General features: G+C 42.0%; 1 protein-coding gene across 2 annotated transcripts in view; it reads right to left on the reverse strand.

The window, feature by feature from the left end:
- The window catches only part of IRF2 (interferon regulatory factor 2), a 41,947-nt gene that overhangs the window by 23,169 nt on the left and 3,052 nt on the right, over nucleotides 1-15,726 (reverse strand). Inside the window, exons 1-3 of one of the 2 annotated variants that reach the window (XM_086746782.1) lie at nucleotides 10,636-10,657; nucleotides 2,095-2,224; nucleotides 1,013-1,120 (exon numbers count right to left, since the gene is read on the reverse strand). In XM_086746782.1, coding sequence (XP_086602908.1) covers nucleotides 1,013-1,099 — 87 coding nt within the window. In that variant the 5' untranslated portion in view covers nucleotides 1,100-1,120; nucleotides 2,095-2,224; nucleotides 10,636-10,657. Of the gene's footprint in view, nucleotides 1-1,012; nucleotides 1,121-2,094; nucleotides 2,225-10,635; nucleotides 10,658-15,726 lie in introns of those variants that run through there. The other variant, XM_086746781.1, reaches the window with a different exon arrangement.

The following is a 15,726-nucleotide window of genomic DNA, read 5'->3' on the forward strand; positions in this document are numbered from 1 at the left end:
TGATGCAGGAAGTTCCTGAGAAACAAAATTCAGAGCTGAAATTTAAAGGGCTCCTGATAATTTTATAGTCACAAGCATTTCTAGCTTTGAAAGACGAAATAAAAAATAGTCATCTTAATTGCCATTCTTCAGCTCTAAAAATGAACACCTGAGCACCACAGGCAGGTGGTGCTACTATAGGCAGGACACCAGACTAACTGGGTTAGTGTCTTAACCAGAGTGGGAGCTCCTACATGTCTGCATCTGATTTTGTGCATTTCCACCCATTTTGATAATAAAGCAGCCCTTTCAGCCAAAACTGCCTCATGCTTTTCAGTGTGGTGAATTACTCTTCTGCATACTGCACAATGTATGCAATGTTTCTGGGGTTTATTACTGTTCAAAGTCTCAAATACACTCCTCAGTTTTATTGAGCCACGTAAAAAAAAAAAAAAAAATCAGATTGGATGCTGACATTTTGGAACTCACGCTTGTGCTCTCAAAGTGTTTAGAGCTCTCAGTAAGAGCTCAGGACAAGGAATATTAGGTTTGGATCTGGCACGGAAAATGTTACCCTGTTTTCTCCCATGTTGAGAAGTATCAGAGAAGTCATGCAAGTCTGAAAGAGGAGATCGTTGCTTCAACCCAGAGTCTAACACAGAATACAGCCTTCCACCTCAGGAGAGCATTTTGTTCATATCCCTCATGACGCTACCTGGTGAGCAATCTGTTCCCCGCTTAAAAAAAAACCCACGCTAGTGGAGTCTCCAGAAACATTCAATCGGACAACAAAGAGCTGGAAAATGCTTTCAAAGGAGCCACAAATCCACCAGGCCAAAGAAGGGCACCTCAGATCTGGCAGGCAGGGCCGGAGGAACAGGTTCAGCAGGAAGCATGCAGCTTTGCCCTTCCTCCCCATGTCACCCCTTTGAAAACCAGGAATGAGCTGATTTACCTATCCAAACCTCCAGTATCGCTATAAAGTCCCTCTTCAGCCCACATACACATGCACGTGCACGCACCCTCCCCTTACCTTATTTAGCCATTTCAGCCCCGGTATCGTGTTAGAGTTGATTTGTTCTTCCAGCCAGGGGCGCATCCGCATCCTTTCAACAGGCATTGTCACCTGCCTGGGAAGGAGCTGGAGGGAACAAGCGACAAGGTTACTTGTTTTCCAGGCAGAACTCCTAGGCAGCTCCCCCATCTATGCATAGTATAGACTTATTAAAGTTTTGCAGGCATTGAACAATTATAAATATAACAGTGACTTTGGATCTGTGTGGGGGCCTGCTCTAAGAGCAACTGAGATGCTAAAGCCTCCTCTATGGCAGAAAACACTCTTCTGGCACACCTGGATTAGGAAAACCTCCACCTGAAGAAGACACATCATATTGGTAAAAGCTTGCCTGCTGATACAGGCGGGATACTAGAGGCCACAAAGGAAAAACAATTACGCTCCGGAGCAGACCTCTTTTTGGCCCACATACCTGCATTTGCACAAGACCTTTTTTTGCTGGAAAAAAAAAAACATAACCAAAAAAATTCACATGCAGGAGGCATCACTGTACTAGCTAAAATCTTCCACCTGCTAACATAAGCGCTTTCAAATAGCTGTTTCTGTCCCATAAACTGACTAAAATGATGAAAAATACATTTTACACCACAGCAATTTATCAGAGCACTTTGGTTCCAGCTGAGTAGTTTGACCCCCTCCCTCCAGCTTTCTCTTATCAATCCAGTCACTGATTTTTTAGCTGCTATTTAACATTTTGATACAGCTTAGCTAGGAAGTGCGTGCTTTACAGCCCCCTCAGCTACACCACACCACACTGTATTACTCAGTTACAACTCAAACGGACTTCTTTTTTTTTTCCCCTCTCTCTCTCACACACACACACACACACACGTGACCTCGACGGCACTTCCCTGTTCAGAGCTGTAAATTATTGACATAAGAGTCCAAAGTCTTGAACTCAAGGTAGAAAATTTTAAAAACATTAACCCATCTCAGGCACTGCTCTGAAAGCACCCATCGGCACTAGATGAAATTAAAACACTGTGTTAAACTCCGGTTAAGCAGCCTGCAACCCATCATTTCCATGTTCAAGTACTTGCATTTAGGCTGCTGCTTCTCCTCTTCCCCTCTGCACCGAGCTTAGCTCCTTTCTCTCTCCTTTGTTCTTCACATCTGTGTTCTCTGCATCATTCTCAACTTCTCTGCTCTGCTATACTTGTCACCTTTGATCTTAAAAAAAAATATAAAAGAGAAAGAAAAAAAATGAGTAGGCCACATATTTGAAAGCACACAGCAATGACACAAATGTAAATGGGTTTGTTCTTGCTTCCTATGGGAGTATAGGCATCACACAGACTAACAATTAGGCAGTACCAAGCCCACACCCAGCAGAAGAGGAAGAAAAACGTTCAAAGTTTCCTCTCATTGCTCTGAGGACATGTATTTCCTGAAACTAATAAGGAATAAAAACCCGAGTGCAACAATAAGGCTCTTTGATGTGTTTAGAGAATTTACCAGCAGCCGTGCTCACACTGATCTCTTACCAAACATATCGATATTTTATTCACTACTGTGGGGAGCTGGTCACTTGTGCTTCAGTCACAGCCTTTTCCAGTGACTACGAGTTTCTAAAATAGCTCAGAAAATGGTTGCAACTGCTCAGCTCCCTTTCAGGTTCGTGTCAGAAATGAAAAAAAAAAACAGCCAACCCCAGAACCTGACAGAAGCTGAGCCCTTGTTCAAATCCCCTCTCTGTGCAAGAGGGAAGCTGTTTTCTGGGCGACGTGAGCGCAGCTTTTTCGGTGCCCAGGATGGTGGCAAGCAGCTGGCCATGCTGCTGCGGCCCCCTCCGCCTGGCACCAGCAATTCCCATCCAGGTTGAAGAGTGCATACAACGAGCTGTGTGCCATCTTCCCCTACTACACATTGGGTCAAAGCCGAAAAATGCAAAGAGCAATGTACTAAAAATGCGACCAAATTTTGATTCATCTGTCAAGGAAGAAACAAGTAAATGCAACAATCATCTTAGATGCATTTCTTTGTAAGATATCTTTAAGTACACATGCACTTTGAGACAATTCCTGGAAACGCTGTGCATCATCTTCAGCATTCAATATATGAGTGCTCCCATTTAGCAGTGGGACTCGTCTTCTCAGTAATGAGCCCCTAAGACAAATTTCAAGCCCATCTGAATGAACAAATTAGACAGAAGGCAGAAAAGTCATCCTGAAGGCAGCAGCAACGAATCCCACTTGGGACAGACAATGCAGAAAAAACAGAAGCTGCCTTTGTGCAAAAGCAACACATTTCAGGAGACGAGAAAGCTGCCAACATTGCTACTACAAGGAAGCTGTTCTTGCTCAAAACGGCACCGTCTCTCCCCTCCCACGCCCCCAGGGACTTCCCCAGCTGCTCCCCTGCAGATGCTGCTGCGCTCATCTCCTTCTCAGCACCCTGGGACTCCTCTGGGATCAGCACCTGCAGCTGTCAGCACACACCTTCGCATCCATCGCCCACACCAACGCAAATTCATCTGAGGCAATCAGAAAATAGGTTTGGCTTGTGAGGAGGGAGGAGTGGCTCCCAAGATGTGTTTATCTGAAAGTAAAACCAAACCCAGCTCAAAATAACCTGCAATGATGTCCAGCTGGAGGGAATGGTGGGTATCTTCTAGCGGAACATTTTTCACAGAGGGGTAAGCACAGCATGCTTCTGCTCATCAAAACACACCCTGTGCTCCTCTAAGAGCATATGCTGCAGAAAAGAAAGCCTGATGTCTTCAGAAAACACCCACAGAACTGTCAAAGACAGCCAGCCTTCAAGAGCCACAATTTATAGCCATAACTCCTACAAATGTACTAAGGCTGGTAGCAGTGTGAGTATCATTTCCCTTTTTTTTCCTCCATTTTTATCACCTGCCTTTCTTAAAGGGGGCCGTAGTCAGGGGTGGCTGCCTTTTTGGTGGTGGGAACTTAAATGTGTCGACAGACATTAAGACGTCAATAAAACTATTCCCAAACAGGCGCCAAGCATGTGAGACATGAACCCCAACTCAACGGCATTTGCCTGGAAGGGGAGGCCAGCAGGAGCCTGTGAGGAGCCAAGGCCCATGCAAGAGGCACGGCCCACAGATGTGCTGACGCCACAGGATTATTTTGACCTTTTTTGAAGGTTGATTTACTGTACTATTTGTGCTAGTCCTACAGTCAGTTCAGCCTTTCTTTTACAACTAGATAGCGCAAAAATATGGTGGAGGCTAATCCCCTGACAAGCTATAAACCGTCTTAGTTCTGCAGACGTGACTCGGAGGAAGAGTGCTGTGGAGGGCAGACAGCATGGGATCTGCTGAAGCCGGGCCAGCATAACCCAGTTAGGAACAGGGAGACTGGGGGGAGGCCCGTCAATAACACTGCTCCCGATATTGCATGGTGCACTTGAAAAAGACCTTTCTACACGAGAATCACACCCGCAGCCTGGCGTGAAGCATGCAAGCCAACTTCCTAGGACACACAGAGCTCAAAGAAGAGTCACAATGGTGTAACAGGGAAGCAGGGATACAACAACATTTTTAGGAGTAGTCACACAAAGGGCATTGAGCAGGCAGCTGTCACCACAGCATCCCTGAGATGCAAAAAATCATACTGAACTTCAGCTCTATACTACTTCGCAAGATGTATTTTTCTAAGATTCTTTATGCAAGACTCTTCAGAAAGAAACTCACAGCACTCATTTATTTTTAAAGAGATACTAGAAAAATATTAGTTGTTTTCAAGAGCTATTCATCTTTAAAGAGACATTAGAAAAGATGTAAGTGATGGTTGCAATCTACATATACATATAAACACTTTCACTCCATAATGTTCAATAAAGAGCTTGTCATTCTCCCTGTTCTCTGTTAAACATTCTAGTGAGTCTGACTTTTGTTTTTTCCCTGACAGAGATAACACTCCTGCCATACAGAAAGTGTAACCTGTGAGAATGAAGAGCACTTCACTAGAATTACGGCAGCTGTAGACAGAAAGTGAAAGCAATGGCATGGCAGGCATTAAATCTGAGCAGTACAAGATGTTCTCTTCCCTTCGGTTTCGCTCCCTCTGACAGCATCAGGATAACTGAAAAGGCACAAAGGTTATCCCAAAAACACAAGCTACTCTACGCCCACACTTTTTTTTTTAAATATATTCTACGGAAAGATTTTTTTTTTAAATCTGACAAAATAATTCCTCTTTCCCCATCACAAAGTACCCAGTTAAAAGATTTGCCAGTATATGGAAATGTTATTAATGGTTATGAGAAGGTAAGGTGGGATAAGACACTCTGAGGTGCATTTGTGGAGCAGGTCACAGCCTTTCTCCAGAGCTGCGAACAAACATCTGTTCTCCAGAGGACTTGTGCAGAATACTGCACGGTATCTATTTCTCTTTTCTCTGCAATACAGAACTGACGATATTTTTTTTTTAAAGTTATCTTGTACTTGCACTTTGCTGATAAACTTTTAAAGTATTCCCTTTGTTTGCTAATGCTGATGTAGTTCAGAAAAGCATCAATCATCCCATGTGACCAAACAGATATGCTGAAATGAGACCATATGCTAATTTTAGGATTCAGAGAACTGGGTTCTGTATTTGTCCCCATGCCAAGACTGTTCCAGGATACAAGGAAACATGATCTTATTTTAAGGAACAGTACTTGGAACAAAATTCTGTCCCTTGCTCACAGCTTAGACTCTGCCTTCAGATAGGATTTTGCAAATAGGACCACCTTTTTCAACTGCTCCGCTGAGGATGCCCCTTTCAAAGGTAAGTACATGTTTAACCGTACGAACTTTGATCAAAGCCCTGCTTGGAAGTCAAGCTCGTCAGAGGAATAGAGACTCTCCCTGGCTAAGAAAACCTGCTAGCCTCACTTGCTCAGAAATACTTCAGAAATGTGAGATTGGCAATGAAACTCAGACAACTGAACTTCATTTTACCCAGCTGCCCCAATTTCAGACACCTGAAATCCCCTTGCCTGCAGCCCGTGGGGTGACAGAGCTCTGCCTAGTGCACTTCCCATCCAGCAGGAAGAGGAGAATCTCACCACTGATGCTGTGGAAGCAGAATTAACATGCCTTCTTTATGATAACCCCAAATCATGCAAATATCCATAACTTTTTTGGAACCAATAGCAAACCAGGTAATTAAAGTAGGATTCGTAAAGGAGGAAAAGTGGGCATTGTCATTCTCAGAGGTACAAGGGCCAAAGGTTAAAAACAAAATCCTGGCGCTCTTGGTGTTGAAAACAGATACGGTTTTTATGTGTTTCCTTGCTTCCTATAACAGACTTTCTGGATTCATGGATAGTTAGACAGCAAAACCTACCCTCTCTGGTCCTTTAATTGCATGTCATGGTGCCTCTTTTGTTCCTTAAAAATACTCTCTCAGTGATGCCCTGTTTTGCTTATCATTAAGCACCTCTTGCCTCATGCTCTCTTAAAGCATACCCTGTGGCCGATGGCTCCACAGACCCTGCTCCTGCGTTGGCTCTAATGCTTGACTCACGCTGTAGCAATGGCAGCATTTTTCCTGCTCTTTCCTAAGACTTTGGCGGCAGCAGCAAAGACGCCATGAGCGTGCTATATCCTTCCTGTCCATCACCAAGAAAAATAATTCACTGCGGGCAGGAAAGGTGGTATCTTATTTGCTCAGGTGCCGGCAGGAAGGAGGAAACTCCATCAAGACAGGCCAGAAAGCCAAGAACTGGACAGCAGGCAGCATGGGAGGGCGTGGGTCCTGGGCAGGCTGGTGTAAGGCACGGCCTGGCCATTAGGAAGAACCTGTACAGGCCACTAACGAGCAAGTCTTCACCTCTTTCCCTAGATTCCCAAATCAAACATGGCCGGGCTACAACAGGTCCATGGCTGGTAAAGGGAAAGCTCAGACTGCTGCACAATGGATTCAAGCTAGCAACAGCTACCCAACTTCCCAAGCCCTTGCTTGGTAGGGGCCAGATTGTGCCCACCTCAAGCCGTAGAGAAGTGCCAGGTAGATGGAGAAGCAGGGAAGCATTCAGCATGCACTCCTCTCATGCTGGTGCACCCAAGAAAGACACACAAAGGTAGAAGGAAGAAAAGTCCTTGAATCCTCAAAGGACAGAGGGCAAAGAACACCCTAATCAACCCAACATTCCCTGAAAAAAAAACATTAAAAAAAAACCCCCAAAAAACCACCAAACCAAAAAAAAAACCAAAACAAAACAGCAAAACAAAGGCAGCAAATACCTCAAACTTGTATTGAAATCAGCATTACAGACTGTATGATAAACATGCCCAGGAAAACATACAATGGGAACTCATACTGTATATACAGCGTGTTTCATCAGCCCTATATCATTTCTGTTCCACCCAAAGGGTGTTAACATGCCCTGGCTGGGATTCAGACATTACACATCAAAACAGACTCTTTCCTTGGGTTTCCATGCAAAGCTTATTCTCCCTCAGCAGCAAAGACATGAGTTGCTATTTCGCAGTGATCTCAGACATCATTAAAGGCAGAAGTGCACTGAAAAAAGGCCATCTTATTTTAATACAACAGAACCAGAAGGCTGTTTTATTCGCTTCTGGACTTAGCCGTAATGAAACAACGCTTCAACCGCTCAATACTCACAATAAAATTTCCCTTGTGCAGGCTCCTATGTTGAATATTCTCATAACGGCTGAACAACACGATGTCTGTGGCTGAGCCCATTCACTTCTCTGGCATCACAGCAACTTACATCAGCTGGGAACTTGGCCCAGGCTTCTAACAAATAGATTGTTAAAGATCACCTCCACAGCATCCCTGCCACGACAATCATCTGCACACATATGAAGGTCTGCAAGTCTGCTGACAATACAGAATGATTGCTTACTTTCAGCTTTAAAGGAATACTTCTGTTTCCTGGGGGTTTCTTTCATTTGTTTCCCAGGTCTTGCCTGGAGTGAAGATGGAGATGCCAGATTCTGGTGGCATCAGGACGACGTCAACAGCATGTGATTACAGAAAACTCTTCCTCTGCTACCTCCTCCAGGAGTCTCAAATGCAGCCGCACATTTTAATTGATTTAGTTCCTTCCTAAGCTTTGTTGCATGTCCGATGATTGCTCAAGTCTTGTCTTCAGTATCCAGGTTGTCTAACTATTTTTCCCCCAAGAGCTGCCTACCAGAGAGACAGTGGTGACTTTTCAGTAGTAGAGCTGTACTTCACTCTGACAAGTTTAGGAAGGGCTTGTTTACAACAAGAAAATTGTTGGCATGGTTGTCAGGGAATAATTAATTCCTTGCGTTGGGGAGCAGTTATCCCCTAATAAATCAATTTTATTCCGGAATTAAGCGCTCACACATGACTCCACTCCTGAAAACCCACACATAATAGCTGCTGCTGTTTAGCTGTGTCAGTCATTTTCCAGGGAAGGCAAGCCCTGTGCTTTCTTGAAAGCTGTCAGGAAAACTCAGCATTTGACATCTGATTCATAAAGAATTTTCCAGCCTGATGAAAACAAGAAGGCTATTAAAGCTCAAACAATTATCAAGAATCACTTCTATCATACTGATGCAACTCAAGAGCATTTTTTTTAGTCTCTCCATGACTCTGTTAGAGCAACGTGCTCTTACATGCTCTGTGACGAGGTTTACAGCAGACATCCCTAAAACTTTTAACAAGTACAACATGTTTCCTACATGTGTCCCTCTGAAAGCAGTGGAAAATCACACATGCAAGTATCTGCAAGATCAGGATCTTAAATTCTAAAATTACTTTTTAAAGCCTGGGCAGACTTCATCTCCATGTCCCATCTAGCATTCTTCTGCCTAAGTACAGGGTCAGTGCTTTATAGGGTGCTATATATAAGAAAAGTAGCCATTGTAAAACAAAGGTCCTTAATCTCAGTGTTCCCACACTGGTGGCTTGTGAGGCTCAGGAAGGACTGCGGAGAAGACAATGGCATTTTAGAGGCACTCAGAGAGGCAGAAAAATTATTCCAGACAGCTAACACCGAGAAATGTGTTCAAGGAAGAGTTTTCACGTTTGCCAGCAGTGACCTGCACCTGATGTAATCCACCTTGCTCGGATTGGGCTTGTTTCTCACAGCTACCTTTGTTTGTATAACATACTGTTCTGCAACACGCAGCAAAAACTATTTGCACACTACAATAAAGTGCGATTTAATATTTGCTTAAAGCTTTCGTTTTATTGTCTGGGCAAGGGCAGTTTCTGCCACTGAAGTTAATAGCTAACCCACACCTACACTTCTGCTACCAACTTCTCATCGCTAGCGCAGCACCCAGAACCGAGAGCAAGAGACATAAACTACCTCCGCTTAACCTCACAGCAAGCACCACAATCTGTCCTTTCCATAAAGCAGTTTCTCCTCTACATGCAATAGAAGGTATTAAAGAAAAGTATATGCTATTTCGGATTTGTAAAAAATGCTCTCCCACTTACTGAAAGGTTTTACAGACAGACCACAGCGGGCACAAACTTGGGGGCTGGGATCCTCTGAATCATCCACACTGGGAGCTGGAAACATGTCTGTCACATGCACTTATTTACAGTTACAAAAATAGCACCATGAAAGAAGCAGATGTGTTGAGCACAAAAAAAAATAAAATTGAATTAGTTATTGCAGAGATACCACTTTACCACTTGACACTGGAGAATTTAACAGAGAAATGTCTTTCTTTCATGCATACATTTTAAAGGTTTGTGCCTAAAGAGTGCTAAGCACTAAATGCTTAATACTGACACTTGTTGAAACAGTATGATGCAATTATTCTTTTTATAAAAATGCTACTCTTTCCACTGCCACAGGACATAATGGGAACATCTTAACTCATTTTCATGTTGAGATATGAATAGTTAATAGGATCGGTTACAAAATGTGCTCTTAATTTAAAAGTTTTTTTGTTGACCACAGACCAACAGCAATGAGACGGCCTCAATTTCTGATCTGCAGCAGCTATTTCTGTCTTGGAAGTTTCCTAAAATACTACTGAGCTAGAATGAGACCACTGAACTCATCTTCATTTCTCATCTAAGCTGGATAAATATTATTAAACTAAACAATCTTCATCAGCTTCCCTCATCAATCTCAAATCTCTAGAACAGTTTCGGCATCCAAAGAATTTAGTTCTAATATGCTCAAGTGCAATGTTTGCAAATGTGTGAGAATTAGACCTCTGGAACTGTAAGTTTTTCATTTCACCCTAATACAGCTTCAGCAGAGCGGCAATTGTCCAAGCTTCTCCTCAAGACTCAACCAACATTTTGGTCAATATAGCTCAGGAGCATGTGTCTCTTCGTATGAGAAGGATATTTATTTGAGATTCCACAGCCACCCAATGTTTGACCATCTTTAGACATATTCACCAGCTACTTCTCAAAGTCAAAAAGGACCTTCTAGCTGCTGACTGATCTGTGAAAATGGAGGGAAACCATTTGCAGTCATTTAACGTCATCAGCAAAGCTGACATCAGATAATATCTTTCGGTTACCGTTGTTCTGACCCAGATCTAAGTGGACAACCCCAAAGATGGGGGAAGCAAAAAGAAAAGCCCACCACATATTTTATACCTGATCCTATTAGCAATTCACATCGCAACATGAATAAATTTAAAGTGCACCTACCAGATGAATGACTCATTTTCATCATAGCAGATGTCATCACTTCCACTGTACTTTCTGTACGCATTTGCCACAGCATTTCAAAACCTTACTTCCGTGACTCTAGAAGATGCTGCTGCGCAGCCGTCGCCCAGACCACTGGGTGGGAAAAATGGTACCCAGATAAGCCAAGGAGGGCAACTCCTACCCCCTACTGCATAGACTGCTAAAGGAGTACTGTCATGCAGAAGTCAAATTTACCAGCAAATTAAATTAATAATAAAATTGAAATTATTTTTCAAATTCAGCTCTCATGCTTCTTTGCTCTGTGTTTTTTCTTTCATTTTTGCCAACTGGGAAATTAAAACCAATGGAGTCGGTTTCACTTTTGTTTATATTTGGTTTCAATTTTATCCTCAAGTTTTGCTTTCATCTTTTTCACATAACCCTGTTGAGATTTCCTACTGAACGCAGGAAAGCGTTCAGTAATTCAAAAACATTAGTCTCCCATCCCGCCTTTTTTCCTAGTATGGAACTATTTTTATTTTAGATAAAGTTTATAAGATGCTGTCACAATTATGGAATGCGTTTGGGGGTAGGAGGTGTTTGATTTTTATTTTACAAATTTATATGCCACATCCAATTAAATTCAGTACTTTAGTATTTTCCATTGGATTCACCTCTCAGTTGCATTTTATATGCACATTTGTGCATTTACATGCACATTTACATGATTCAATGAAACACCTTAAAAGAGCAGCCAGCACACCGAATGCACAAAAGCCCACATCATGCACCAAATGCATGTTATACATAGGCCCGAAATGCACATAAAGATGTAAACTTACTGCTACCTGAACTTATTAGAGAATTAAGGCATTATCTTGCTAGGATAAAGCTGTGAGAGCCTATAACGCTGCCAAGCAATGCCCAGTACTGACAGGAATATTACAGTACAAGCTTTGTCTTCCGTGCACTCCTCAAGCCCCTCAAGTCACATACATCCCTCCGTACACATCAAAAAGCAGAACTTAACCACACTTCCAGACTTTCTTAAAACAAACCGTAAGCAATACTTCCTTCTTTTGTGCTGTATTGACGTTAAGATTGTAAGTCCTTAAATTTAAAAGTACTGACAATAATTTAAGCAAAAGATAAATGGTTACACAACATCCACTGTCACGTGCAGTTCAAACTAAAGGAGGCTTTTGCTTTTGCCACAGCTTAACTCCATTCCTAACACTAGATATGCTGGGGGCTACAAACCAAACCCGTAAAGGTTAGCTGAAAAACTATCAAATCATAATCTGCTCCACTCTTCAAGGGCCAAGAAGATGGAAGTTATTACTTCCAAGCTCACCCTGAAAGCTAACAATCAATATAGCAACAACCAAACGTTAAAATCATTTAAAGTTAGAACTTAGTTCTGTATCTTGGGTGACACAATATGCCACACGCAAGCGGATTTGCTCCTGGATGCCCGTGTCCAAGCTGCAACAAGATAAAACATCTGCCTTGTACAAAAGACTGCTGTACATTTGCTGCAATCTGCCCTCAAGCAAACAAAGGGGTCAGAAGATTCCCAATATACACAAAGCCAGGCTTGCAACATATTACACATTAAGAAACCAAACATTACTTCACTGCTTACCATTTCTTTCTTTTTTCCCTAGCTCATTCAAAAAACTAGCAATTTTTCATCAACTTCCAAGAAACTGAAAACACATCCAGCACTAACTGGAAGAGCAAGTTTTAAAACTGTTTTACAGTCTATCAGTAAGAAATGCATGCTGTACAATGTATTAATTATGCTATATACAAAACATCTAATTTTATATTTTTATATATATGTAGATATCTATGTGTGCACATATATATACACATGCAGACATTAAACTACTAACTGTTAACATGCTTTCCCTTCCACTAGCTCTTAATAACTATTAATTGCTGATTCCAATTTTTCTTACTGGTTATTTTAATTCATTTTAATCACAACACAAGACTTCACACATAGCCAATACAAGAAAGAACCTTCATACAGTTCCAACAAAACTTCTGGAAAAAAAAACAAGGGAAAATTATTTAACTACACCGCATTATTTTTTTCCTTAGTGTCATTCATACACGAGGAAGATGCAACTTAATAAATTTGTTCCTCTCATTCACTGTACCCAGAATCTTTTCAGCTTGCTTATTTGTTGCTTTGCTCTCGCACCTGTGATCTCAAAGGACAAACGAGAAAACGCTTTACGCTAATCACAGTTTACAGCACCATAAGCTATAATAAAACTTCTGTAAACACTGCCTTATGGTTTATGCCCTCAATATCACAATCAGCGTAGGCCTTTGAAGAATCGAGTTTCAAAAGGGCAATCTTTACAAACGAGTCACAGAGATAAGTAACAGTAACACGTGATTAGTTTTACTTCTTTGCCTAGAAATGGACCATGACTTTCAATACAAGATCCACAAAATATAAGCTGAGGTTCTAATCCGCCAAACATCAGAGGAATTTTGCTGGGGTACCACTCCTGTGCAATGTTAAATGCATATGGGATGCACTTAACCTTGACTGTAACTTGTGTCAGGTTAACAAGTCCGGGGGTAACCAGCGCAAATTAAACAGGATCATCACAGAAAGATTTTTTTTGGTGGAAGTTGCTCAAGATCTTATGCCACACTATTCACACAACAAAGGGCAATACATGGTCTTGCCTCTCTGTGTTACCTGCAAATGGACCATAGCTTATGCTTCTCAGTGCAAAAGGTTTCTACTTGCAGTTTTCAGCAATAATTCTTGATCAGCTTCTGCAGTAATTCTTTGAGGGCAGTCAGTGCTCAAAATTTGATACTGAACTGTTGTGACTGCTAAGATGCACAGCAAGTTTCTCTCCCACATACTGCCTAATCACTTGTGAACCCACGTAAACTCCTCACATACAGGCAGTGGCCAGGAGCACCACAATTTATGTAATGCAGGACAAACACCTTCTGTTGTTTTGAAGCTGCGTCCCAATTGTTTTATTTTAGTTCGTGTTCATCTTATCTATTACCTATTTGCTTTCTTCAGTAATTATTTTAAAGAATATCCCAACATCCTCTTCAGTCACTTCTTTTCTCAGCTACTTACTCTTTCACAAAAACTCTTTCATACCCTTGATCATCTTTGATGCCCTTCTCTGTGGCCCATCAACTTTCACAACATCATTTTTGAGATGAGGGAACAAAAATTGTTAACACTATTCATCAGAGGGAAGCCACACAGATTTATAGTGCCTTGGTGACATTTTCTATCTCTTTTTTTATTCTTTCCCAGCAATTCCTAATCTGCCCTCTCCTTTCTTAGCCACGCCTGGGCACAGAGCTTATTTTTTCATAGTATTATCTGTGTTGCATGATCTCTTCCTGAATAAAAAGCCAGTTCAAACTTCATCTTTGTGTACAGAAAGTTAAGATCACGTTCCTTTCCATGTGCATTACACTTACATTGGTCTGTACTGAATTTCATTTGCAAACTTATATCTGGACTTTAAATATGACATCCTTCTCCAGTCTTTGCAGTTCAGCCTTTAGGATTGCCATGCTCCAAGTGAGTTAATACAACCAGCAAACTTGTCACATCACTACCTATCCCTTCCTCCACCCGTCGAACAGCACAGACCCTGGTCAGACTCTTGGAGAAGGCAACTGGCAACCTCCTTTCGTTGAGCAAGCTAACCATGACCGGAGCAATCTGATCCCACTTTGAACCTGGCGCTGCTTTAAGAAGGACTGTATCAACCAGACCTCAACAACAGCTCAGCAGTGCCTTCAGAGAACTTGCAGAAGACTCATGACTCACAACTCCTCCTCAATGAAAGTCAGGCCTTGTCTTTGTCAATGAATGACATTTATAGCCGTGTTCCCTAATCCCATTTACTAATCCCTGGCAAACAAACAAGCAAGCAAACAAAAAATGACCACCCTGGAGTTCTCAGTCTCCTCAGAAACCTTAACAAACTGACAGCTCATTTGTCACCTTCTATTCCTGGAGCACCAAGGCAGGCCTACGCAACAAGTTACACACAACAGGCAGCGTACCAGCAATTCCATATTTTATGTTCCTCCAAAACTCTTCAAAAAGTATCACCTCCTGCCATCTATTTCATCCTTCTCAATGGTTCATTCTGATATCCCCTCTTACAGACACTTCAGTTGGAGAAAATCCTCCAACATGCTCACTCCTTAAAAAAAGAAAAAGCCTCCTGCAAGGGAATCTCCTTAAACTCTTCCTCAGTGAAGCAAGGCTCAAAGAATCTGTTTCACTCTTCTGCAGTCTTCCTTGGGCACTCCTTCTATGCATGGATCACTTATCAGCAGGCTTCCTGCTTTTGATGCATTCCAAAGAGGATTTACTAATTGTTTTCATGCCTTTAGCAACTTGTTCCATGACTCTTTTTGGCCTACCTTACTGTGTTTAACACAGATTTTATATTCTTTTCCACCTTTCCCACTTGGAGACAAAGCTTTAACTTTTGAAAGGTGTCTTTCTACTTCTGCTGAGCTCCTTTACTTCGCTTGTCAGCCTGCTCAGCTGTTTTGGTACCTCTGATAGATGCCATGCAACTACTCTGAGCCTTTACTATAGAGTCTTTGAAGAATTACATGTCACCTGTGATTATTTTACACATTTGGTTGCCTCTCATAATTTTATTAATTTTTTTCCTTGTTTTATGAAGATTTACTTTGGAAAATCAAACACTGCCACAACAACCCTTGGCTTTACTGCTCCTGAAGCAACATTGAGTCCCAGTATATTTTGACCACTGTCATGACATAGCTGGCTGGTATTTTTAAGGTAAAATTCTGAACTTAACTCTTGCTGTCCAGGACCTTGTCCAGAGCTGCTACCCACACAGTACCCTTACAAGCTACACCTAGGAAGTAGGGGGTTTTGGCATCTAAAAAGTTAGTACCTGGGCAAATTTCATGTTGGAGTGTGACATAACCCACACTGGGCCAACTGAAGCCTCCCATTATCATCGTATTTCCTACTTCCGTAGTTTCCCTACTCTCCTTTAATATACGACAGTTGTTGTCAACATTTTGGTTGGGCAGAAACGTTTTATAGCC

The sequence above is a fragment of the Chlamydotis macqueenii genome, chromosome 4 (assembly GCF_036417535.1).
Source record: "Chlamydotis macqueenii isolate bChlMac1 chromosome 4, bChlMac1.mat, whole genome shotgun sequence".
Taxonomy (NCBI): Eukaryota; Metazoa; Chordata; class Aves; order Otidiformes; family Otididae; genus Chlamydotis; species Chlamydotis macqueenii.